The sequence below is a fragment of the Syngnathus acus genome, chromosome 6, assembly GCF_901709675.1.
Source record: "Syngnathus acus chromosome 6, fSynAcu1.2, whole genome shotgun sequence".
In the NCBI taxonomy this organism is placed as follows: Eukaryota; Metazoa; Chordata; class Actinopteri; order Syngnathiformes; family Syngnathidae; genus Syngnathus; species Syngnathus acus.
Window position 1 is genome coordinate 6,267,401 of NC_051092.1, and position 26,796 is coordinate 6,294,196.

At 39.4% G+C, this 26,796-nt stretch overlaps 2 protein-coding genes and 1 long non-coding RNA gene across 4 annotated transcripts in view; 2 read left to right on the forward strand and 1 right to left on the reverse strand.

The window, feature by feature from the left end:
* The window catches only part of LOC119124437 (transcriptional enhancer factor TEF-1-like), a 32,805-nt gene extending 22,989 nt beyond the window's left edge, over positions 1–9,816 (forward strand). For both annotated transcript variants that reach the window (XM_037254420.1, XM_037254419.1), the window contains exons 5-12: positions 1,023–1,154; positions 1,329–1,378; positions 2,713–2,774; positions 3,937–4,061; positions 4,634–4,807; positions 6,156–6,296; positions 7,200–7,352; positions 7,434–9,816. In XM_037254420.1, coding sequence (XP_037110315.1) covers positions 1,023–1,154; positions 1,329–1,378; positions 2,713–2,774; positions 3,937–4,061; positions 4,634–4,807; positions 6,156–6,296; positions 7,200–7,352; positions 7,434–7,547 — 951 coding nt within the window. In that variant the 3' untranslated portion in view covers positions 7,548–9,816. The remainder of the gene's footprint in view (positions 1–1,022; positions 1,155–1,328; positions 1,379–2,712; positions 2,775–3,936; positions 4,062–4,633; positions 4,808–6,155; positions 6,297–7,199; positions 7,353–7,433) is intronic.
* On the reverse strand, positions 3,293–25,417 carry LOC119124438. The gene is made up of 4 exons (XR_005098274.1): positions 25,404–25,417; positions 14,677–14,681; positions 7,398–7,403; positions 3,293–3,368 (listed from the first exon to the last, which is right to left on the reverse strand). It is a non-coding gene; the product is annotated as an uncharacterized LOC119124438 (long non-coding RNA).
* Positions 14,709–16,754, forward strand: LOC119124436 (ras association domain-containing protein 10-like). Its single transcript, XM_037254418.1, has one exon. It carries the CDS (start codon positions 15,006–15,008, stop codon positions 16,389–16,391), a length of 1,386 nt encoding a protein of 461 aa, XP_037110313.1. The 5' UTR covers positions 14,709–15,005; the 3' UTR covers positions 16,392–16,754.
* Positions 25,418–26,796: the final 1,379 nt, after the last annotated feature.

Sequence of the window (26,796 nt, forward strand, 5' to 3'; positions counted from 1 at the left end):
TACAATAATCTCCTTGACTCAAACATTCTATAAATAAAGGAAATATAACATGCCTCCACATCTTGTAACCCAGCAGATGACATGACATGACATTCTCTCTCTCTCTCTCTCTCTCTCTCTCTCTCTCTCTCTCTCTCTCTCTCTCTCTCTCTCTCTCTCTCTCTCTCTCTCTCTCTCTCTCTCTCTCTCTCTCTCTCTCTCTCTCTCTCCCTCCCATCAAAACAGGAAGTAATAAATAATGTGTGACATCATCTGGTTCCAATTCATAGCCAATCAGACACCACATTTACATGCAGTCAATATTTGGATGAAGGTCAAATTTCCTGTTTTTGAAATATTAGTGATAACCTTTCCATGCCTGAACGGACAGAGCTACCTCCGCATTTAAATACCCCGATTGAAACCGCAACACACATCGAAGTCATGACACAAATAGGCATAATTTCCGCTCGTTACTTTTTACTATAAATAAAACACATTATCTTCATGTCACGCACCACAGGAATAAAGCAGTAGGTTTCCTCTTTGCTCCAAAAATCAGCTTTTTGCTGCATCTCTGACCTACTATGCCTTGTCCGTTTACCTCCGCATGTGTATTTTCAGCGAGTTGCAGGCCAGCAGTTGTACAGACTTAAACACAAATAGATGTGTTTATGTATACACACTGTGTCATTTTCACCGTAGACAGAAAAGATTTTTAAAAGCACCCCACTGTTCTGCAGCACAACTATGGGTGGGAAGGGGATTGTCACGCGCATGATCGGGGATGGAACCCGGTCTCCAAGTGCCCTCGTAACTGCGGCATCATCTACTTGCAGTTGCTCAAAAAAATACATGGACTTTCATTACGTCAATCTCTTTCAAAAAAAATTAAAGGTAGACGACCAAGCTCAGTATTTAATCATTCAGCTGGTCAGATCAAATCGAAATGACTGATCTTCAATTTATAGCCAACCTAAGAAACTGGATTTTTGGTCGATTTTTCTTTATATGACTTTAATGTTGTGTCTGCTGCATTTTAGGATCACAATGCCAAGGAAAAAGCACTACAGAGCATCTCGTCCATGTCCTCTTCTCAGATCGTTTCAGCTACTGCCATACACAGCAAGCTGCTGCCGGGAATTGTGCGGGCCAACTTTGCCGGGAACACACAGGTAGCGAACATACACTGAAACATCAAAAATAACATCTGCATAAGTAAAAAGTATTTGATGGGCAGAAGTATTGTCACTGTAAGTTATACAAACAAATAAAATAAACTGTCCATGTTTTGATGTTGAATAATGTAGTATGTTCATGCACCCCTTGCTCAATGCTTCATTTTCCAGCTATGGCAGGGGATGATCCCTGGAGGACAGTCCAGTTCCGCCTCAGAAGAGTAAGTCACATTATGCACTCTTTCAAGCTACATTGTCGTTGTTAATTATGAATGATATCACTTTGTACTGTGTTCTAGAGCAGCCTTTAGTTAAGCCGTAATGCGTTCCCAGTTTTTGGAAGATGTAGTTGGTGGATCTTAAAATAACAACTTCAAAATTAATTTGTTGGGACTTGTTTATTGGTAGTTGCTAGTTGATAACAACCAGCCTGGGAATCTCTCCTGCTCTGTTAACCATTACTATGTGCACATGCCATTTTGTTTAACATTACAAAGAAGAAAAAGTAATGGAAGAAGGAATAAAAGATTTAATGATAACCTTTGCTTCCTTGTTAGCTCTTTTGCGGTGGCATGCTCTTCTCTTCCTTTTTTGTGATGAATTATGTTAAACAACCTCACGCACTTTGTTGCACCTTATTTGTGGCTGGCATCGGGTCGCTTTCTAATTTGCTTTGCCTTCAATGTGACAATCATAACGTCGATGGCTGAGCCAAAGTCTATGATGACCACATAAATATTGAACACATTTAACATTTGAGGTTGCCAGCTCTGGTTTTTTTCCCAGCAGATGTGAAGAGGGGACTTTTAACACAGCTAATCTGTCAGGATATGATAGAGCCATCCGCCAATTAGGCTTTTGCTCACTGATTGCCGATTTGCTTACCAATTACTGGACTGTGTGTTCACCGATTAACTCTCCCCAGTCACCATTGGTGTACTTTATATAATTTGGTCCTCTAAAATATCCAGCATTGTTTATTTACAGATATCATGAAATAAAAATATTGATGTGTGATGAGTTTTTGTAGTTGTTATTTTCTTTCTTTTTTTATAGCTTGTAATGGGCTTGCTGGTTGCACATCTTTTATTGGGAAATTCATCATTTATTGAAAGGGCAATAAACCTCTTGTAAGAGTATTTTTAAACAACTATTCTTTACCAGTAAATCTATGTCTTTATAGCACAGTGTTTTGAAGGTAAATTAAAGTACTTACGGTTGTGCTTTAAAGACTGCCCATGTAAAACAGTGCTTGGAGCAGACAGAATTTACTTACGTTTGGGGCACTTATATTTGACCCTCCTATCTACAAGCATAATGTCTTGAGTTCAAGTTAAAGTCACATGACCGCATAATGGTAATGAGGATATGAAATGAGGCCTTCTTAGCTTTTAGACCCTCTTGACCTCTTGTGCTTGTGCAAGTGTTCCTCCAAGTCACAGAACACACTGTAATCCCTTTCAGTACAATGCAGGCACAATGTGACTGGCCATGCTGTGTCTTGGGTCCTTTCAGCCTTTTAATGGTGCCCTTTCTGTCTGCCTCTTTCTCTCAGCATCAAGCCGTTCTCGCAGCAAGCCTACTCGGTGCAGACAGCGGGGACCACCACAATCACAGGTGAGAGGAACCACACGACAATTATCTCTTTTCTCTGAAGCAAACAGGTGGTCCTCCTTCACGCTCTTTAGGCCACTCCTTCTCTATAGAGCAGTTTTTGATTGGGCCAGGTCACCTTGTGCCAAGGTCCCGAGTAGAAAAAAGTGGGTCAATCTGCTTCCTTAGATTTTAAATACCATCCATCCATTTCCTGTACCGCTTCGTCCCCACGGGGGTTGCGGGCGTGCTGGAGCCTATCTCAGCGGTCATCCGGCAGTAGGATGAAACGGTTGCCAGCCAATCGCAGGCGATTTTAAATACCGATAAATTTTAACCAGTTTTTTTTATGCTAGTTTAGACAATGAAAAGATACACCTTACATGGAGAACAGGGTTTACAATAGGTTTGGTTGATTAGAATTGTGGAAATTCCAGTCTGTCGTCAACTACCATATCCTTTGTGTAGTTAAAAATGAAATATGGGGTGAATACAGTGTATCAACGTTTGAGTCCTTCCCTTTGTTGTATTTTTCTGTAGCTGTTAGTTGAATTGCATGTTTTCATTTATAAGCTTTATTTGAATGTGATTATTCTCATGAGTTTAATTCAACCTTTGCTGTTAGTCGTTCTGGATAACATAAATGTGTGTCTGTGTATTGTACATTATTTTTGTGAAATAGATTTCATAATTATTAATAATAATTTAATACTATTGAACACAGCGTTGACGTGGTGAGACTCATGGCTGGTTAGGCACTGACAATTTCACATTTTCTGGCATGGCAGCCTGACATTAAAAACTGGTGAAGAATATTTTTTTCATCAGCATTCTATTCACAATAATAATACCTACCTACCTACCTACCTGTCGATCGATCGATCCCCCCGGAAGTAGTGAACCCGAATGAATCATTACAAAATGAAAATAATAAATATCCATCCATCCTTGCTGGATCTGATCGTTTGCCACTGTGTCGCGGAGATCTCAAATCTATGTCATATTGTCAATAATGATGCAATATTGTTTTTTTTTTTAGATATAAGTGTCATTGTGCCAATATGTCATATATGTCAATCATATCAATATGTCAATTGTCATAAAGCAATTTAATGATGGCACTCCTTAAATTTCTTTGTGTGCGCGCGTGCGTGTTTGTACACATGCGTGTATGTGTGTGCTTTAGGTTATGAGCGTCCTGCAGCCGAGTCTCACAGAGAGCCAGCGTGGCAGGGTCGCTCGATCGGCACCACTAAACTAAGACTAGCGGAGTTCTCATCGTTTTTGGAAACCCAACGAGAACAAGAAGCAGTCAGTATCACACAAACATACACATGAACTCAGATGACAGATAGCCCGCCTGATAACCTTGTTGATAACCTTGTTAAAGGTCTGTCTCTTCAGTCAATCTTTCATACTGCCACTGTGTAGATTCAATGCCATTTTTCTGCCTTGCACATACAGACAGCCGCCATTCATCTTGTTTCATCATTTTTGTTTGTATTTTAAGTTTTTACGGCACACAATACCTCAGCTGGCAACTTTATTGAGTACTTAAAAGATTCGTGTTCATACGCTGCAAACTCCCAGCAAACTAAATAATTTTACATCCCTGTATTATGATAACTTTATCTTGTTCTTTATTTTTAATGTGTTCTTTGTTTTGTCTTAACATAAATCGGTATTTCAATGTTTGGTTTTGTCAATATTTGGTTTTGTGTTTTTTTTTTGCATTCCGCAGTCATTAAAGTGACTCATCTAACTAAACGTATTGAAGGAAGAAAATATCTAAATCCACTCTATCCATAATTAACAACCTGTGTTGTGAATGTTCTTAATGTGTCTGTCGGCCTCTAATTTGTCCGTTATTCTCTCCTCCTTAGTACAACAAGCACCTATTTGTGCACATCAATCAGACTAATCCGAGCTACAGCGACCCCCTGCTGGAGTGTGTGGACATCAGGCAAATCTATGACAAGTTTCCTGAAAAGAAGGGCGGCCTTAAGGAGCTGTTTACCAAGGGCCCTCAAAACGCCTTCTATCTCATCAAGTTTTGGGTGAGCGCACAACTGAACTGGACTTGTTGCATACGATACACACATTTGTGGTTTTCTCCATCTCTATTCTCAACCCATATAATCCAAGTTTCAGACAGGCTTTGAAACTGTCCAAAATAGTGTCATAGGTCAACCGGTAGATTTCCATTGGGACATTTCCTTGTGCTGACAGGTGTGAAAGTGAGTGTGTATGTTTTACATGTGTGATGTCTTTCCACCTGGGATATGGAAGTGGTGCAGTGATCACACACACACAGGCTTTGTTTGAACACCTGCTCACCTCCCGACTCCTGTGTCGCTCCATCTCCAATTAAGAAAATATATGACATTAAGTGGCACCCAAAATCCACTCTGTTGTGATTATGAAAGCACAGGGTTTTTTTTTTCAGAGACTCAACAAATGGCTAGGAGAACCTCGGTAATTAGAAACTTATTTCAGTCAGGTTTTTTTGATGGACTCGATTTTTGAATTTAGTTGAAAGCACCTAAATGTCACGGTTTCTCAGAGTTCTCACGGGTCTTTTCAGTGAGCAAGCAAGGAAAACAATAGTGATTATACTAAATACATTCACATATAAATATTGCAAAAAGTCTCATCTGCGCACTAAAATAATAATCATGCAAAAATAGTGGGTTTGAATTCTGTTTGAATCTTTTGAATCTACGTCTATGATCAAGTTATTCAATATATGCAGCAAGAAAGAGCTGTTTATGTGTGAGTGCGTGTGTGTGTGTGTGTGTGTGTGTGTGTGTGTGTGTGTGTGTGTGTGTGTGTGTGTGTGTGTGTGTGTGTGTGTGTGTGTGTATGTATGGGAGCGTGCGTGTGTTTGTTCATGGCAAATTTAACTCCCACCACAGCTGTCCTTGGAGAACTCATTACAAGTAGTGCACGCCGCCCCCCCCCCCCCACACACACACACACTCACACAATTCTCTCAAGTAGTCATATAGGAGCAACATGTTCTCGTTAGTCTGGACTGAATGTTTTCTTTTCTCTGATTAAATTTAAACCCAATTACATCCATTATTGTTTTGGTATCTTGTTGGGTGAAATTTACATGGAGATTACATGTGGTAAAAAATGCACAACTATTACGTTTTGGATTCTTGTCAAAATAATCCTTATTAGAGAAATAATTTGAAAACAGATTCACTGTTCACAGATTCAATCCGGCTTCTGTAGAGACAGTGACAGCCAGCAGAGGACGCTGCGTGGCTTGTATTTTTATCAGACCAGACCCTCAAGAGCTCTCACTTTGTAGAACCATTTGGACATAAGTGAAGGTTGTGTCATCATCCTATTTGTGTAGTTTGACTTCATTCTTCCTTTTTGCTTCCTTCTCGGCAGGCTGACCTTAATTATAATGTCCAAGAAGACCCAGCGGCCTTCTATGGGGTCACTAGCCACTATGAGAGCTCAGAAAACATGACTATCACCTGCTCCACCAAGGTCTGCTCTTTTGGCAAGCAGGTTGTCGAGAAGGTGGAGGTAAGACTGTATTTTTTTATACTCCTTTAAGAAATGTATTTTCATTGACATGTTACTTGGCTTGTGTTTCACTCTCTCTAGGTTACGTTCAAACTGCAGCTCAATTCTGAATGTTTTGTCCATATACAACTTGTATCAGATTTATTTACAACGGTCTGAATGGCTCAATTTAGATTTTTTTTTAAAAATATGACCTGGGCCACTTTCATATGTGGTCACATGTGTAGAGACATAAGATAATGAATTGTGCATATACGTAAAAGACACCAACAATAGGAAAATTTATGTTTAAAAATAAAAATTAAGATATAAATAGTAGTAGTGGTGCACATAATGCAACAAAAATACTGTAGACAAGAGCAGAAATACCGGTACCACAAAAAATATATATACCGTAATTTTCGGACTATAAGTCGCGGTTTTTTTTCATAGTTTGGGTGGGGGGGCGACTTATACTCAGGAGCGATTTATACACATATATATGGTTTTTTTTCACTTTTTTGGGCATTTTATGGCTGGTGCGACTTATACTCCGGTGCGACTTATAGTCCGAAAATTACGGTATATAAAATATAAAAATAAATTTTTTTGAGTACCTGTTTATTGCTGGTAGTCCAAAGCACAACTGCGCAATAATCATGCTGTCAAATTAACATCTTAAAACACCGCACCGGTGAGATGCATAAATTACTTCAACCAAGGAGAAGTGCTCACAAACACAGATTTATATAGAGTTGTGAACAATATTTATAAGAAAGAGAGAGGCCTTTTGTGCACATAGAATTAGTCTTCGCTCTTTGAGTTCAGTTGCACTTTTCTTAGCCGGATGTCTGAAACTTATGATTTCCCAGGAGTGGGTATGGACTTGTCCGCAAAAGTCATGTCACCCCTCTCTTTTCTCAGACGGAGTACGCCAGGTTTGAGAACGGACGTTTTGTCTACAGAATCAGTCGCTCTCCGATGTGTGAATACATGATCAACTTCATCCACAAGCTCAAACACCTGCCAGAGAAATACATGATGAACAGCGTACTGGAGAACTTTACTATTCTGCTGGTGAGCATACAACACAGTATGTGTGATGTCGTTTTGTTCGATGACACATTTCTGATGAGTCTTCACATTTGGGGATTTTAGGTTGTGAGCAACAGGGACACTCAGGAGACCTTGCTGTGCATGGCCTGTGTCTTTGAGGTGTCAAACAATGAGCATGGAGCACAGCACCACATCTATCGTCTCATCAAGGAATAATTCCACCCCCCCAACACACACACACACACACACACACGTATGGCCTTTTCGTGGTGTAAGAATTTGACATTTAAAGTGAAATGTCAGAAAATTTAATCTACAAAAGTGTCTTTGAATCAGACAACTCCCCTCTAGGAAAAAAAATAGCTGCACCATCATAACTGCTGTGAGACAAGTTTCATTTCAACCGAATATGTCAGATCTGATGTAAGTAAAGTTTCTGATATCGCCTGATGATATCACATCTCCATGAGGCTCATCTCCAGTTACTGCCAGTTATTTTCTAATTTTGCATTGCGTATCTACTTGAAAACAAAACAAAAGCAAATATTCCTCACTTCCTAAGACTCCGTGTGTGTATGTGTGTGTCTTAAAGATCAGACCCTGTGTATCATCAATAGTCATAGCAAGTTCATGTTAGGGGGAATAACACTACCACATTGTCATATAGAACAGTACAGAGGTGCTTTTGTAAAGATAGAAATGTTAACTTGTGCAAGCTACACATCTTGCACAAACAATGGTCTGTCCCAAAGAAAATCAAATTTTTCTAACATTTTCTATGTTTTTGTCACAAAAGAAAAGATAGCCTTTACATTTTGGGAAATTATTATGAATAGAATATATATACACTATATTGTAACTCCAGGAAAACTATCAAAAAATGTATGTTATTAAAAATTTATAAGCAAAATTAAACAATTCAGGTACATTTTTGTGAAACAGCACTGATTTAGATGTCGTGACAATGTGAAATATCAACTATGTTGTAAAGGATCTTTTGCAAAGCACTGTGAATTTTATAAACTATGTAACACAGTTGCTCATCATGTACAAAATGGAAGAACGATTGAAAAAATGATGATGTCCCTCCAAATAAACGTTCAGTCGATTTATACCAGCTTACTTGAGCTTTAACACGTTAACCAACTTATGTGTTTCAAAAGACTGAAAGTCTGCTAATGTTCATATTGATCATTACAGGCACGTGGCCTCGCTTTTTTTTTTTTATCTTTATTTTTTTAGTTGTTGACTAGGGCACATTAAACACCTAAAAACAGCACCTTCTTTCCTGTTTGGTTACTCGCTAAGAAATACATTTATGATACAGAAACCAAAAGCTGTGCACTGTAGCAGATGGCATTTGCTGGTTGGTCCACATCATCCTAAATGGCCATGCTAAAGTGCCTTTGTCTAAAGTGTCTTCTCTTTACCACCAAATACCATTCCATGTTTTTTCCCTCCCCTGTAATATTGTACTAATGTCTTATCGTCATTGTCTTGTAGCATGTATTCCTTCCCACGTAAATAAAACACTGCGTCCTTTGATAAAAGCAGCATCTGGTCGCGTACATGTATCTTTGTGTTGTCAGATGACTCATTCAAAACAACGTCTGTGTGCTCCGTTGAAATATTGTAACTATTGATCATTCTGTTCATCGTTGAGATTCAACAGCACTGACGTTTGGTGGTGTGTGACCACCAAGTCTTTGTGGATACATTTTGTCATGAAGGTTCATGCATTCAATGAGAATATTGACTGTTGGAGGATTTCAAACAAAATTTTAATTCTGTCAGAAAAACTGAAGAGAAAAAAAGTACAGCAAAAATGGAAAAGAAACCTGAAGGGCTTCTCGCTGAATCCTGTAATTTAAGCGTATATTTTTTCCAGTACATAATCTGATCCTCTAACTGTTTCACCATTTTTTTTAAACATACTTTTGGGACACTTTTGATCAACTTGGTTGACACTCCTCCAAAGAGAGAATGTCCTCACCAGTCAAATGAAAGCCCTACTTTCGAAATGGTGAATATTTGATGTATTTCAAATCGTTTCAAAACGCGCCTGCTACGTTTGTGAATGCCTGCTGTGTTGTTAATACTGTCTTAGAAGATTTAGAAAGATACATGGCACAGCAACTCAGTAACATGTTCCCAAATGGCCTTGAATATTTGTTCCCCATCGTTTGAGGAATGGGAAATTTTTATTTGTTTGTTTTTAAGGTGCTTTGTATAAAGGTGACAATGACGTTTATTACAGATGTTGTGTATATCTTTGATATTCTAATATCCATCCTGTTTTGTGAAAAAGAGAGTACTTTACATGTAAGAGAACCGAAATGCTAGTGGTGTGTCTATTGGTACCGCACAGGGTCTGATCTTTGCTTTGTAACGTTTTCCCCTCTAAAGTATGTTAGATATTTTCTAGCTTTGTAGAAACTTTGTATGCTTATGCTATTCACTTTCAAATAAACGGCCAGTTCTAAATGCTGTTCAGTATTTATATCTGTCTATAAACACAACATGCAATCCTGAATTAGACTGCAATATTGAATCAATAACAAATACTGATACTATTCCATCCTTGGCAGTTTTCAAAGGCAGTTTATTTATTTATCTATGTGACACAAAGCATGGAATCATTTTCAAGAGCAAAACATTTATGTATACAGTATGTGTCTTGCGATAGGCTGGCGACCATTCGAGTGTGTACCTAACCACGGCACCGATGAAAACAAGACTAGGATTAGGGGTTTTCAATCCTGGTCTTCGAGGACCGGTTACCTAGATGTCTATATTTCCAGTGGTGGAGCTGGGGGGCAGAGGGTGGAGTGGGGCATGAGGTACTAACACCCCTCTGAAGTGTGTTTGGACCCCTCCCAGGTGCCAAACCAGATAATTGACCGTTGGGTATTTTCCAAAGGGAATGTAAATTGAATTTATTATCAGCTTTTCAGATTTTTTTTTTTTAAGTTTGTAGTCCTCCCAAGGAAAACATCCTAGCTCTGCAACACAACTAATTCAAAAGATCACCTTAAAAAAAACATTCCGACCGATTACCTGTTCTGTCGATTGAATCGGCTGATTTATAAATCTATTGAGAATAATCATCGGCTCAAATTTAGCCCATTATTCTATAGGTCTCACAAAACAATAAATATATTCTAAATGACGTTTGAGTGGTGCAGAAAGGTGTCCTTACTCTGTTTGTCCACTAAGGGGAGCTGTGACTTCATTTCACCTTCAAGTCTTCTCAGAGGCTGTTACAATAGTGGGCTGAAGAGAGAATTCCATCAGGTAAATTTGGGGAATTAACAGTGGCTCAACATGTCTCCCATTTTAGTCGTAGCTCTCTTCATCATTTGTGCCTTTTGTTTAATTTCCCAGCGGTATAATGTATGATTTACTTTTTTGTTTTTTGCATTAATTTAAACCTGTTACATTGTTTTGAGATTTACCTATATATGTTACTACTGATTTGAATCTTTATCATTATTTTGGATATTGTTGGCTGTGCACTGGTGGTTAGAGTGACCTCACAGGAAATGAGTTCAGAGATGAGAAAAAAAGTCTGTTATCTCACAGCCCAGACGCATCAACAATCTTCCTTATCAAATCTACTTTTGTCGAAATACACTGTGTGTGTGCATGTGCGTGTGTGTGTGTGTGTGTGTGTGTGTGCGCGCGTGTGCGTGCATGTGTGCGTGCGTGTTTGTAACGTGATTGTGGATGCTTTTATCTCCCAACAAACCTCGAGGATCTTTCAGAGTGAAGGTAAATAAAAAAAATACTAATGACGCGGTATTTCCGTAAAAGTCTCTGTCTTGTATTCAAATGCAAATCCTTTTATCGGATTCCACACCCATTTTTAAGATTATATAGTTAAATACTGCTATATATAGTATAATATAACGGTAATATTATCTTTTGAGTGAACCGATTCTAAAGATTCAGTTCACTTGAGAACTCAAATGCACATCATTAGTACAAAAGAGTACAGACAGCAAGAACAGCCAGGTCGAAATAACTGACTGGTTAGTGACACGGGCTCTTGTTTGGTAAGATCTTGGTTCGATCCCAGGTGTGAACATAGATTTACATCTGCTTTTAGAATTGGAACCTCGTTTTGTATACGTATACGCATATGCAAACTAATGCAAGTATTTATGTAGAAATACATAAGGTACCCCGTCTGCACTCTTTTCAAGTGTACCTAATAACAGGCCACTTTATTAGGGAAATACACGAGGTGAATCTTGGAAAACATGTTGGAATGCGGCCCCGAGGACAAGAGCTTGACACCTGTGACCTTTGACCATAATATTTCCCTAATAAAGTGGCCTGTTTTTAGGTACACTTGAAAATGGCGGTGTACCTAATGGAGTGTCCGTGTGATGCCCTCGTTAAGTGCACCTGCGTGAAAAGTTTTTGGTCATTTTCACGTTCTGCAGGAGCTAAAACTTTTCACGCAGGTGCGCTTAACGAGGGAATCACACGGACACTCCATTAGGTACACCGCCATTTTCAAGTGTACCTAATAACAGGCCACTTTATTAGGGAAATATCATGGTCAAAGGTCACAGGTGTCAAGCTCTAGTCCTTGGGGCCGCGTTCCAATATGTTTTCCAAGTTACCCTCGTTAAACACACCTGCGTGAAAAGTTTTAGCTCCTTTCACGTTCTGCAGGAGCTAAAACTTTTCACGCAGGTGCGCTTAACGAGGGAATCACACAGACACTCCATTAGGTACACCGCCATTTTCAAGTGTACCTAATAACAGGCCACTTTATTAGGGAAATATCATGGTCAAAGGTCACAGGTGTCAAGCTCTAGTCCTCGGGGCCGCGTTCCAATATGTTTTCCAAGTTACCCTCGTTAAACACACCTGCGTGAAAAGTTTTAGCTCCTTTCACGTTCTGCAGGAGCTAAAACTTTTCACGCAGGTGCGCTTAACGAGGGAATCACACGGACACTCCATTAGGTACACCGCCATTTTCAAGTGTACCTAATAACAGGCCACTTTATTAGGGAAATATCATGGTCAAAGGTCACAGGTGTCAAGCTCTAGTCCTCGGGGCCGCGTTCCAACATGTTTTCCAAGTTACCCTCGTTAAACACACCTGCGTGAAAAGTTTTAGCTCCTTTCACGTTCTGCAGGAGCTAAAACTTTTCACGCAGGTGCGCTTAACGAGGGATTCACACGGACACTCCATTAGGTACACCGCCATTTTCAAGTGTACCTAATAACAGGCCACTTTATTAGGGAAATATCATGGTCAAAGGTCACAGGTGTCAAGCTCTAGTCCTCGGGGCCGCGTTCCAACATGTTTTCCAAGTTACCCTCGTTAAACACACCTGCGTGAAAAGTTTTAGCTCCTTTCACGTTCTGCAGGAGCTAAAACTTTTCACGCAGGTGCGCTTAACGAGGGAATCACACGGCCACTCCATTAGGTACACCGCCATTTTCAAGTGTACCTAATAACAGGCCACTTTATTAGGGAAATATCATGGTCAAAGGTCACAGGTGTCAAACTCTAGTCCTCGGGGCCGCATTCCAACATGTTTTCCAAGATTCACCTCGTGTATTTCCCTAATTAAGTGCCCTGTTATTAGGTACACTTGAAAATGGCGGTGTACCTAATGGAGTGTCCAAGTGACGTCACAGCTCAAACAGCCAATCAGGAGGTGGGGGTGAGGGCGGGTGTGGCACTTTTCACTTTCACTTATGCTTTTTCCCTATTGGCCTGTGATGCACATCACTAGTACAAAACAGTGTATATGAGTGTAGCCTGTCATGTTGAAACAGCTGACTGGTTAGTGACATGGGCTTTTACTTGATAAGCTCTTGGTTCGATCCCAGGTGCGAGAAAATGCTTTTATTGTGCAATTAACCCTTTATTTATTTATTCTTTTTTTTTTTACCTCGTGTAGTGTACCTATTGAAGTGTCCATGAGGTGTACCTACACATGTTGTCAAATAAAGCAGTTAACCAAATGTCAGATTTTTATGTTTTAATTGGCGAATATAAAAACAAGGAATAAAACACCAGACAAGTTTTAACATAAATGTTTATTAAAATAATAATAAAAGTACATTTCAAACCAGCAATCCAATGTGAAATTGCAGTAGATATATTGGATAACAATATTTAGGTGTATATATGCATACACGTTATTTAAAAACTACTACAAGTGTTATAAAATCAAGATGACCCAAAGAGAAGCATAATCTCCTCGTTGTTGCATAACGGCGCATCCCTTCATGCAATAAAGTTAGCCGTCAGCTTGGAGAAAACGTGCATAAAAGAAGTGGTGTTTCAGTGAGTGGTTCCTTGGCAAATCGTAAATCGACATTCTGGCTTCCATAGTTCACGCCAGGAGGGAGACGCAACACATTCACTGACTGATCCGTTGACGCACGGGAAGGCAGTTGACCCATTAACTCGTTCGCAAACTGGAAAGTCAGGAACCGTTCCCTCACTGAACCGTTCACGCGATGAACTGGAAATGCAAATCTCGAGTCAGTGACGCAACTTTCTGTTCAGTGTGTGCGTGTGTGGGGACGATTCTTTGAACGATTCGTTTGAACGAATCTTTTCGAATGAACTGATTCTAAAGATTCAGTTCACTTCAAAGAACTGGAATGCACATCACTAGTTGCTGTGTCTTTTACTAACAGTGACACGCTGTCAGAACAGCAGAGCGTCTTTAAAAGTGACTTTGTTCTTAATGTCGCAATATTTTATAGAGCTAGTCTAAAACAGTAAACAAAGCCATATTGATTCTTTTGGATTTTGATCACAATCACTTTCAATGGTTTATTCCTTACACTGTCTAAAACCTTTTTTCAAAAACTGTCACTTTCAAAAGAAATACAATTTAAAGAATATTTTGTATTTATTTTTATTCAATTATTTGACTCTCCATACATATATAGGAATAGAACTTTACGTCTTTTGTTGTAATATAACTGAATTTAATATAGAAGCTGGTGTAACACTTAACAGATTTTTGTTGGTGGTGTGCCTCGAGATTTTTTCCAATGAAAAGGTGTGCCGTGAATAAAAAAAGGTTGGGAAACACTGATATAAACTACCTCTGCAGGCCCTAAAAGATGGATTTTTATCTGCTTCATCATCAGCGCTCTGTATGGCTTTTGATAACAACGCATGCTACTGTGCAGTGTGCAGCTCAATAGAACTACAAAATTTCAAACGTTTTAATTTTATTACAGACTAAATAAAATCCGATTATTTGGATTGATATTTTCTGTATTTGCATTTGTGCACGTGAGCAAGAGGAGGAGGAGAGGACTAGAGGGGGCGTGTCCCAGAGCCTCCAGCAGCCACTTTTTCTCTTCCACGCACAAGCAGCCTATCTCAACTCAAGCAGGCACGCTCGTCTTCTCTCTGCTGTTTTTTTTTTTTTTTTTTTCTGCCGAGGGCAGTGACACGATGTCCACGCAGCGGGAAAAGACCGCGTGAAGTCGACGACGGGCAAGAAATGGATGTAATAACTTTCGAAATGAGCTCTGATGCTCATTTGTCCTTTCAATATATACTTTTGGACTTGCCGGTTTTACTTTTCTTAAACTGACTGTCACACTGGAGTTTGAGCCCCAAAGATTGATAAAAAAAAGAAATAAACAGAATATAGGAATTCGCATAAGGTGAATGAGATGGACCCAGAAGAAGGTAAAGTCTCTGTGTGGGTCTGCCGGGAAGAGAAGCTGGTCTCCGGGTTGACTAAGAGGACCACATGCACCGATGTGGTGCAAGTTCTGCTGGAGGACCAGAACCTCCGGCAAGGTGCCTCAGCTGGGATGCTGTCCGGACCCCCTCAGTCCTATTGTGTGGTGGAGAAATGGAGGGGCTTTGAGCGGATTTTACCCAACAAGACCAAAATTCTCCGTCTATGGAGCGCCTGGGGGGACGAGCAGGAGAACGTCCGCTTTGTCCTGGTCAGGAATGACGCGTCACTTCCTAACAATGGGCCCCGGAGTGCTGAGGCTCGGGTGGTCCAACGTCGGGAGAATTGGGGTCCTGGCGGGGTGATCAGGGCCCCCGCTAGGATCTGCTGGCCCGCTGCAACTACCAACTTGTCCCAGGAGAGGCAGAGGCGCATTGTAAGAAAAGCCTTCAGAAAGTTGGATAAGATGAACAAAAAGAAAGAGCAAGCGCTTGGTAAAGATAAGAGCTCTGTGGAGAAGATGGAAACTTTAGTCCACTTGGTCCTCTCGCAGGATCACACCATTCGCCAGCAGGTCCAGAGACTCAAGGAGTTGGATAAGGAGATTGAGAGCTATGAGTCCAAGGTGCACTTTGAACGCATGAAGCGACACGGGGTCAACTATGTGCAGGACACCTACTTGGAGGACTCCTCTGGATTCCCGGAGGACCCTACTCACAAAATCGCTCCGGAAGCTCTGGCCCAGTTCGAAAAGTATGTGTGGCGTTGCGAGGAGGTTGTGCGGCTGCAGGAGGAGCTGGTGGAGCGAGAGGCGCTCATGGAGAGCATCACCGCAGAGATCCAGGAGGAGCTCAACCGCAGGTGGATGAAGAGACGGCAGGAGGAGAGGGGAGAAGATGAAAATATGTTGGAAATGTGCTTGTCTGTTCCTCCAGTGCCGGAGTGTGTGTCTGGAGATGAGATGGCGTTGGAGGAGGAGAGGATCAAAACACAGCTGAACACCAGCCTCTACATAGGCCTGAGACTTAAGACAGACCTGGATGGCATTAGGGGGGACTTGGACCTAAGTCTTGCACTCTGGGAGAGCAAGGAGACTGAACTGCTGGACCTACTGGCCAAAGTGGAGACTATGGACCTAGAACAGGAGGACACCAAACCGGATGAAGATGATGATATTGATGCTGATGCTGATGATACAAAGGCAGATGAAGATGAGGGTGCAGTGGTGCCAGGGGAGAAGAGTGGCATTTGGGTGGAGCAGGCCCGAGGTGTGTCAAAGTCTTGCAACATCAACGACGAGGACTCGGACACAGGCCTGAGCTCCATGCATAGTCAGGACTCTGACAACCCTCCTGTGTGTGAGTCTTTGGTCTAAACCAGATAGCATGGATTCGGGAAGTGTGTGTCACTAACAACAGCCACATGCTATTAAAATTGCAAAGTAATTCATTAAATGTTATCAGATTAAGTTTGGTTTGATAGGCCATGCCTTGTCACTTCCATGGGGTGATTTAAAAAAAACAGTGCTTCTTCAGGCGATATTAAATCTGTGAAAGAAAACCACATACAAATGTAAATGGAATATATTAAATCCAGGTGTCAAACTTGAGGCCTGCCAAATTATTCATGTACTACTAAAGCAAATCATGAAATCGTCTTCACTTCAACATTGAAATATGGAAAACATGTTTTTGTTCCTAAACCCTTTTTTTTTTAAATAAACCAGACAGCAGTTGAACAATTTTCTTCTGACTTTTGATTTTAAAACTCATTATTCATCAATTTGTGGATGGAAGAATTCAATAAGGCAATTAACATACAGCACAATGGACAACTACAAAAACTATCATTTGGTCCTCACAAAAATGAGTTTAACACATTGTCCGAAAGGAAGTGGTAAGGATTCTAGATTGTGACAGCATTGATTCTCTGCTCAAGCTGCCTGTCATTTTGGCTCCAATCACCATATTCATTTATTTCCCTATTAACAATCACACAAGGTCACACAAATGCATTATACATCCGGAACCATATCCTTACAAAACAGGAGTAGGGAACCAGGACACTTGGGCTGAAAAATCATTTGATCCAGCCCACCAGGCGAAAAAAAAAAAAAAGTCAATCCTCAGCTTAGTTTTGGTTTCAAAAACCCAATTATAACATAACAAAAAAACATTTGCCCAATCATTATATCTATTTCATACATTTTGTATACCTCGGGGGACTTCATTAAACTTGAAGTGGTGCTGTCATCAGTCTGCTCACTATTTGGCAAGGTCCAGCTAATACCACACTCCACGGTTAACAATTTACTGTCACTATGAATCCCAGTAATAAGTGGCAAAAGGATTGCTTAGTGAACTGCGAGACGTGTCATTATTTAATAATGATCCACTATCATTAGGGAGGAGTTCTAAAGCCATTGTTGAGTGGGTCGGCTCACACCTTGGGTCACTAAGTCACTGTTTTGTTGTTATCGAATAACTTATGACTGACATATCCATAAACAATCAAAATATAATACGTGTACGTAAGAAATTCTTTCTAAGACCTTATTGTATGACGGTGCTTAAATATGAGATCCCTTCACTGCAGCCTGGTCTGAAAACAAACATAATGCACATAATTACTGTCATTAATTCTTAAAAACACAACTAGGTGCTTTCTAAAGTGTAAAAGCACAATAGTGGTTGTCCTTGGTGGAAACATCACAAATGTTCTTTCTTGTCAATCTGTCATTATCTCATTTTTTGGGGAATATTTTGGTTAGAGCATAACCTCTCGTGAGCACTGACCAAGATGAATTTATCGCTCTATTTCAGAAGACAATAATGATAGTGGTTAGTTAATAATGGAATATTTGAGGTGTTACACCAGTGATTTGCAGATTCAAATAAGCAAATACTTGCCTGCTTATTTGTCTTCCACCAAGACGGCGATCTTGGTTCAATCGTGGTTCTATCTTACAAGGTCAACATGAGAATCATGATAATGTGACATTCAAGGGTAAACATTTCATCTTTACATTCCATTTTACTTTTGAAATCAAAACAAAACATTGTCTCCTGTGCTATGGGCTTTTTTTGTCTTGAGTATATATATATATATAAAATATATAGTATATAAAGATATTGTGCAGACATATACATATATATATATATATATATATATATATATATATATATATATATATATATATATATATACACACACAGTATATACGTATGTATGTTAGTCCCATTAGCTGGCTTGTGTGTAGCTAAATTAAGGATACTTTTGCGTGGCTCTCAAGCCACAACATGGCAACATCTAACTCTTTCATAATCATCTGGCTCTAGATCAGCGACTCAGAGTCTCCATATGCACTCAGATAGGCAATCAGCTCCACTGTGGTTGCAATATAGTGCATAATTACACATGACTGTACATGTCGTAATAAACAGCAAAACCTCTGGCTTGTCGTGTCGCGTCTTTCAACACAAGTGACATGTCTTAGAGCATCTTCAGATTTTATTTTATATGTAACTCTTCTTTGGTTGTATGGCAAAAAATAGTTTGCACTGCTTAGGGCCAAAGTGAAAGGTGTGTGAAGTCAAGCATGTTGGAATGAATATATGTGTATGCTGGTCACACATAGTTGAGTGTAATTGTTACTCCCTGATCACTCTTGCATGAGCTTCTGCTCTAATCATCACAGACTGAAAGAGAGACATGAATAGACTCCTGCGAGCTCATGTTACCATGCAGTAACACACCTGCACACAGCCTGCGGGTGATGTCTTCCAGGGTCAGGCCACTTCTCACTTGCCTCCTCGGCGGTCTAAACATGCAGACATCTTTGTTCTCTTGGACCTGCAATTAAAGACAAGGTGTTAAATTTTCTTTTAAAATGCTTGATATTTTTAGAAGGAAAGTGATCATTCCAATGATTCGGGTGCTGATAAAAGTTTATAAGGTTTTCTTCTTTAATTATTAGTGCCTAAAAATATTCATATATTTATATCTTATTTTGGTTTTTGGTCATGTCTTACAATATTTTTCTTTTTTCTTCGACAACAGTGGAAAGATATAGGCCTGGCCAACCCCAACTGGTACAACCTCACAATTTCATGACATCTGCTAATAAAAGGTTTGTAGAAAGATCTGCATTTTAAAGTATAACGGTTGACACGACTGAAGAAGTAAAATTTGATTACTGTGGTTGTCATCAATAAAAGAGTATTGAAATATAGTATATAAAAATATATATAAAATATTGTATTATAATTGAGAGACTATGGGTTTGAATCTCAGCACTCCTATATACTGTCAATAAAAATGCATGGTCATCTAAACATATTGAACATATTTGCACTCCTATTTACTGTCAATAAAAATGCATGGTCATCTAAACATATTGAATGAGTGTGAATTGCTATATACGTATCATATACTGTATATGTAGCCAAACAATTCCATTTACCGCTTGTCCGAAATCAGCCGGGATAATAGTATAATTTGGGAATATGAAACATACCAGAGTAGCTGGAGAAATCGCTGTGAGCACAGGAAAAATGTGCAAAGATCAGAGAACTGAGAATTTGAACCCCGAACTTCAGAAATGTGAGTCAGGCCTCCTAACCGCTGTGCTGCATGTGGGTAATAATGATGCCGGATAGTCTGCTTGTGGTCAAATTACTATAAAAACTTGATTCTGCCTTGTGCAGATAACATGGGTACCCCGAGGCTACTGTTTGTCGGCTTACTCATGATTGATGTCAAAGTGTCACTCGATACAAACTGCTGCCATCCTATACTGTCCTTCTCATTCCAACAGACTGCTTGTCAACGGGGAACATGTTTTCATCACACGGTTGTGTTAATGACGGTCTGTGGCTGCTAATTCTTGACTTTCTTCTTGACTTCTTTGATTTAAGATTGACGCAAATTACCCGCCTCGGTTTTCCCTTTACTTGTTTCCGTGGTTGCGATGTTAATATTAGCAAAGTCACGGAATAATTCCCACTTGTTACCTGACTATGAGGAAGGTAATATTTCTTTCTGGTGGTATATGCAGTAATTTTTAAGAACTAGATTAACAGCTAAAACAGCTTGGGGTCAAATTGACCCCAGAGGACGACCAATGCGTGCAATATGTGGTCAGTACATTGAAAAAATATCATATAAAAATCATGCCAGTTCAGTTGTCCCCATCAATTTAGGAAAAGTCATGAAATATGGTCAACTACTATTTTTTGAATGCTAAACATTGAATGGGGTCAAATTGACCCCTAGGACGATAGGAGGGTAATTAAGTGCACATTTTCCAAACGTAGAGCCCTCATACAATACCGTGTTCCTCCCAGTGAGAAGTGGGGAAAGACTGTAACACATTAGCGCCAGTCATTGAAAAGAAAGTAACATTAGAAGACACTCCACCCATAGGACAATTTGTTGGTACAATAGTGTTTTCCGTGTCCAGAGATAAATCAACTTATCATTGAAAGGTTCATAATGACCTGTTTCTCCTTTGCACATCCAGATTTCTTCTCATGATAAAAACGACGTACTACTGAACAAAGTGTAGTGGGAACAATGCCTTACCCTTATCATGGCACAATAATGACACAATGTTTTTTTGTGTTGTCATCTACTAGCAAGACTTTCCATTATTTTCTCTAATTGTGTTAACTAGTAAATATTAGAAAGTTGTTGCATGCGTGTGTGTTCGCTTGCTGATGAGCTATTCAGAGCTGTGTGGGGCAGTACAAAGTGTCACAGCTTGCATCTCTTAACCTCAAACACTGTAGTTTATATAATAAAACCTGTAAACACATGTGTGTGTTTGCATGTTAAAATACATGTGAGACATGCATTACATTACATTCATTGTTGTGTGGGTATTAATATGGGATGGCCATTGCAGTTGTGTGTAAACATGTTGCATTGCAGACAAAATGTTGTAATTTTTTGTGCCGTTTTCAGTTTGAGGTTAAATCACTACACTGAAAAAACGTTTATGTTGAATTTGCTCCTTTTTATTTTGTCAATATAAAATACATCTGCTCCTACAATACCAGATACATTTTTAAGTGGAGTATACTGAATCCAAAATATTTTGTTTTGTGCAACCATCTGAAGAAATAAAATGGAGTAAATTCAACAAAAAATGTTTTTTTCAGTGAAGTAATTTAACCACCAAAAATGTACAAAAAATTGTAAGGTATTTTGATCTTGGACATTTATGAGACCAAGAATTTGTACTCTAAATTTTCAAATGCCCTTAGGAAAAAGAAAACAATTGAGTTTTCCTCATGTTACATGCTCTGAGACGAATGTTAAATCAAACGTAAGCTGACAGTTGATCTTATTTGCGAAGAGTGCTGTAAGCAGACTGGATTTACTCTAACGGCAAGTGTAACGTATAACCAAGAAGGAGAATATCCTGTACACTAGCTGTCAACCTACTGGTGATAGTAAAGGCAAATGTGTTAGTAACTTGATTCATTTTCTGGGGATCTCTCTTCCTGATCAATCTCACAGAACTCACAATAAAATGCTGGCCTGGCCAATCAATAAACCTCGTGACATGTACTGTACAGACGTTGTGCAGTGTCACATTTTTAGTGAAGAATATTCACAGTAACTAATAAAGTAGTTTGGCAGAATAGACAAGATATGATATTTTTGCTGCATAGCCATTGCTTAGCAATGCACTCCAACGTGAATCTCTTGCCGGAGTAATGGAACGGTGACCCCTAAATAACATGTTACCCTGCCCTTGATTTATACAGCTTGTCAGTGATATTATTTATTTAGAGGTGCAGAATGTGCCAAAATCCACCCCCTTCTAAAATTCGCCTATACTGACAGCTGCTGAAGACACCCTTATCATGAATAATGAAGCACGGACAGCTTGTAGGGCCAGGCTGCTGTTCTGCCATGTCAACTAACATCAAAACAGGAAATGATGACATCATATCCATTTGGGAATCATCCTGTGACCTAAGCCATTAATTCATATTTGCATGTCAGCGACAAAGGACTTAATAAATATACTAATAAATATATTAATAAATACTGAGCCAGCTCAGTAGCCTAGTGGTAGAGTGTCCGCCCTGAGACTGGAAGGTTGTGGGTTCAAACCCCGGCCGGGTCATACCAAAGACTATAAAAATGGGACCCATTGCCTCCCTGCTTGGCACTCAGCATTAAGGGTTGGAATTGGGGGGTTAGATCACCAAATGATTCCCGAGCGCGGCACCGCTGCTGCTCACTGCTCCCCTCTCCCCCAGGGGATGGATTAAAATCACACGGGGATGGGTTAAATGCAGAGGACAAATTTCACCACACCCAGATGTGTGTGTAACGATCATTGGGACTTTAACTTTAACTTTAACTTAAAGCACCATACTTAAGTCACCCTTGCAGCGATGGGCAAAAATGACTATAGGCCTTCCCATCATTATTTAATCGGTTATCGTTTGTGTTACTGTCTATCAATAAATATATTTACTTTGCAATAAGGCATGTGGCCTGTCCTGTGTTTATATTTGAAAAGTCTTGGGTCACCACCAGATAAAAGAAAAACTCGAAACAATGGCAGTTTTGTAGCCTTGAATGAAGTCATATTTCATAGTTATTTATTTTACATTGCTATCTCCACTGTGCCGCCGTGGATTAGATTCTAAACAGAAATTACACTGTTTATGTTGTGTAATGTGAAATGCCAAACATTTTTAAAAAGTACTCAGTAATTTTGTTGCTTAGCCATTGCTGGGCATATAACCGTAAACACTGTGGCACAAAATAGCAGACATTAAAATGGTTATTTCAGCTTTAGATAACATAATGTATCAAAGGAGGACCGCAGTTATTCATGTGTGACGTGACAATGAGACTTAATGAGGCAGATAAAACATTGGTGCATCATCTGTTGGAAAAACAATGGATGGAAGACAACAAACAATCTGGAACACTGGCATTAAACAAAGCAACAGTACATTTAGTTCCATTCTGCTTTCATGAGGAAGGAAGTTCACTCTTCTATTTTTGTGCCTGGTTTTCCAGATGGACAGGACCAGGTCGGGTGAAAACTGCAAATGTGTCCAAAAATATATAAATATAAAAAAAGGACAAGCACTCATAAGATTTTTTGCATATGAAAAGTGACTCAAGTTGATGGGGGAACAACGTGGTTTAAACAATAACATGCTAAAATCAAGAAGGTAGAATATAGAGTGCGTGCTCTATGGTTAGGAATTAAGAGCAGGTCTCTCTAGGATGTGAAAGTTGTATGCTAAGATAAAAGAAGTTAAGATTTACTTCAGCGATGCGCTGCAGTTGCGCGATCGGACAAAAATGCGCAAATAAAAAAATGCTTAAAAAAGGCGTTTTATTTTGTCTTGGAACGGATTAAAAATCTTTCCATTATTTGTAATGGATAAAATAGATTCGGAATTCGACCGATTCACTTCTCGAATCGCCTTCTGAAACAGACTGTGGTCAAAAACCGAGGTTTGACTGTAATAATAATAATAATAATAATAGTACCGTAATTTTCGGACTATAAGTCGCACCGGAGTATAAGTCGCACCACCCATAAAATGCCCAAAAAAGTGAAAAAACCCCATATATATGTATGTAAGTCGCTCCTGAGTATAAGTCGCCCCCCCACCCAAACTATGAAAAAAAACCGCGACTTATAGTCCGAAAATTACGGTAATAATAATAATAATAGTAATAATGTGTTCAATCCATTCATTTCTACAACGAATCAGAGGGTTTGAAGGATGTGCGGGTGGTTATTGTTTTATTTTTTAACAGTGGAAGAGAAGGGCAGAATGGCACATTTTAATAATTGGGCAGCTAACAGAAGATTTAATTACATTTTGAGTTTTTTTTATTTCAGAATTGATGAGTGCACAGGCGCTCACACAACTGCTTGTATCTTCATCTTTCGAATCAAATGTTATATGCATCCCGACCCTGAAAATAAGGTCAGAACTAAGTTTTATGCAAACATTTTTAAGATTCATATTGATCACCTTCTGTAATACGTTTTGATCATGTGTGTGTAGTGGTTTCCTCAACCACACTAGCTGATGCAACCATCCAAGTACAAAGTGCAATGTTTTAGGCGAGGTTGTTAGTGCAGCGGTCACAGTTGTAACCTCCAGCCTGTGTACTAATGTAAACTTCAGCCATGAGTCCGCATAGAGGTCCTCGAGTTATCAATCCCTCTGTTTCCTAACTGCATTCAAAGGCAAACATGATGTTATCAGTAAAAGATATGATTTTTGATATGTTGTAGGTGTGTGTGTGTTTGTGTGTGTGTGCATGGAATTGAGAGCTAGCTCAGCTACAGTACTTCCAAACATGTCTATATGTGTGACTTATGTGTTTTGGTGTGCGTCAGAGGGTGTGAACACTTAAACACGTTGCCACATGTGTGTGGTATCAACAGGGTGTTACTGAGTTATTGGTCTTCTTGACAATCTCAAACACAACCACCAATTAAATCTCATATCTTGATCCTGTCAGCCCCTCCTGTTCGTGCAATGTCAGGGTGGACCTCAGTAACCAGGTTTACATGGAGACTTTTATGTCATTCCAATTGAAATCATTCTGAATGAAGATCTCTGTCACCTGTTCACATGTGACGGGATCAATTCCGATCTGCCAATAATCGGTTGAGCAGTGTTACAGCCGTGCGACACGCAGAGATAGATGTAAACATCACATTTCCTTTTAAAAAAAAAAAAAATGACTGAAATATTTCACCTCTTGAATGTGTTTTTAATGCCATTATAAGCCCACGGCTAGTGCTGGATAGTTGTCATAGAGAACACATTTCTGGTCCTTTCTGTGTGCATACCCTACTGCACAGGTGTCAAACTCAAGGCCCGGGGGCCAGATACGGCCCGCCACATCATTTTATGTGGCCCGCGAAGACAAATTGTGCCTCAAATTCGTGTGTCATTACTGGAATTGCAAATTGTCTTCACTTTTAATAATATCTTTTTTTTTTTTTAAATATTTGAACAGTTTTTACTCGTCTGATTTGAAAACGAGTTATTTGTTTTGTAGCTTTTATTGTATATAATATGAGGTGCTCATACATTTATTTGGGTTGACAGTCATAATGGCCCTCCGAAAGAAGCTATGACTACAATGCGGCCCGCGAAAAAAGAGTTTGACACACCTGCCTTACTGCAGCAGTTTTCCGTTTCTGTTAGCACTGACATTGATTTGATTGACAGTTTTTTGGATTGAGATTAATTGGGTAACAACTCTCCATGTCCTCCTTTAATATAGCATCTCATTTCAACTGTTAATCGCAACATCTGTTAGTTTGGAATCTGGGGATATTGTATAAATCTGCTAAATACATCATTCAGTTCAAAACCTTTTCCATTGAAGTAAATAGCGTTGTCATCTGTGGCAAAACACACTCGGCGTCATTTCACATGCCCAATTACACTGACCAGTGTCACAGCTGCAGATGTGCAGTGGGACGAAACACACGGGGCGATAACGTAAGCGACGCACAGGATGTTCATCTGACTCCAACCTCCTCCTCTTCATCATCACCAAAGATGAATAGAGGGAAACAGATGCTTACTGCTGCTTTCCTGATTGCCACTTCCTATTACATATATCGTGAGTGTGTGTTGTGTGTGTGTGGTTCACTTTCACATTTCTGCCCCAGTCAGGTGGAAATGCAAGTGAAGGATCATGTGTGAGAAAAAGAAATCACGTGTCACCTTTTTCTGCTCCTTCTTGCAGAAGTATGTGATTTTGTGCTTATGCATGTTAAGTGACTTTTACCCCCAAAGCAGGTCATCCATGCGTCATGCTCTCACGCAAGGAAGCTCTTATTTAATTATATAGTGGTTGGGTTTGTGGTGATCACTGAGTAGTTCACTAGATCAGAATGAAGTGTCGTCACAGCATTTTGACAACTCATTTTAACTTGGATCAAAGGGATGACTCATGCATCGCATTTTCCCATACAAGTAACTTCAAATTCATCAAGAATGAGTCTTGTCATGCCAGACTGAATAAATTATAATCTAGTTTAATAATACCGTTTGTGTTTCATCATATAATTTGTACATAAGGACCTGCAATATGTAAAACAGACATATTCGCTGCCTTGAATAAGCTTTTTTTTTTAAATTATAATAATTAAGCTGCGGATAATGATAATATGTCTTCCACCCAGCCGTCTTTATATACATAGTTGCTTATCTTATTTAAGCTTGCCAGGAATTTGAGCCTTTCCATGGGAATAAACGTCAATTTATCATATGTACTATATATGTAATCAATGAAAAATTGACATCATTGAAGCTTGTCGCTTAATATACTGCAGTTGGGGGGAAACTATTTCATAAGATTCTGATTAAAACAAGATTTCATGCAAGTACAGTTATGTTGATATGAAGAGCCCATTGCCAAAGGGGATTTACTTAAAATGCAGATGCTAAGCTTAAGGTCTCTTTTTTTATTTCATCAGTTTTAATTCTTGATTACTGTGCTCCTTGTTGGATGCAGAAATGTCAAAGTGCAGAGGGAGGGACCCACCTCTCTTTTTTCCCTGGAATGTAAGAATGTGATTGTAGATTAGCTCAACAGGGAGGATATTGGGAAATCATTAACTCCTATTTGCTGTTGATGAGTTTTTTTAAATTTCTCGTCTCATTCTGAAACTATTATACTTTGTGTGCGATTTCTACCCTTAACACCTATAAGACAGGCGTTAATCGTGAAAATTACAGATCAGAAACAAAGTATAG

Coding starts and splice junctions, on each gene's coding strand:
- LOC119124436 (XM_037254418.1), top strand. CDS start 15,006: ATGGACCCAGAAGAAGGTAAAGTCTCTGTGTGGGTCTGCCGGGAAGAG.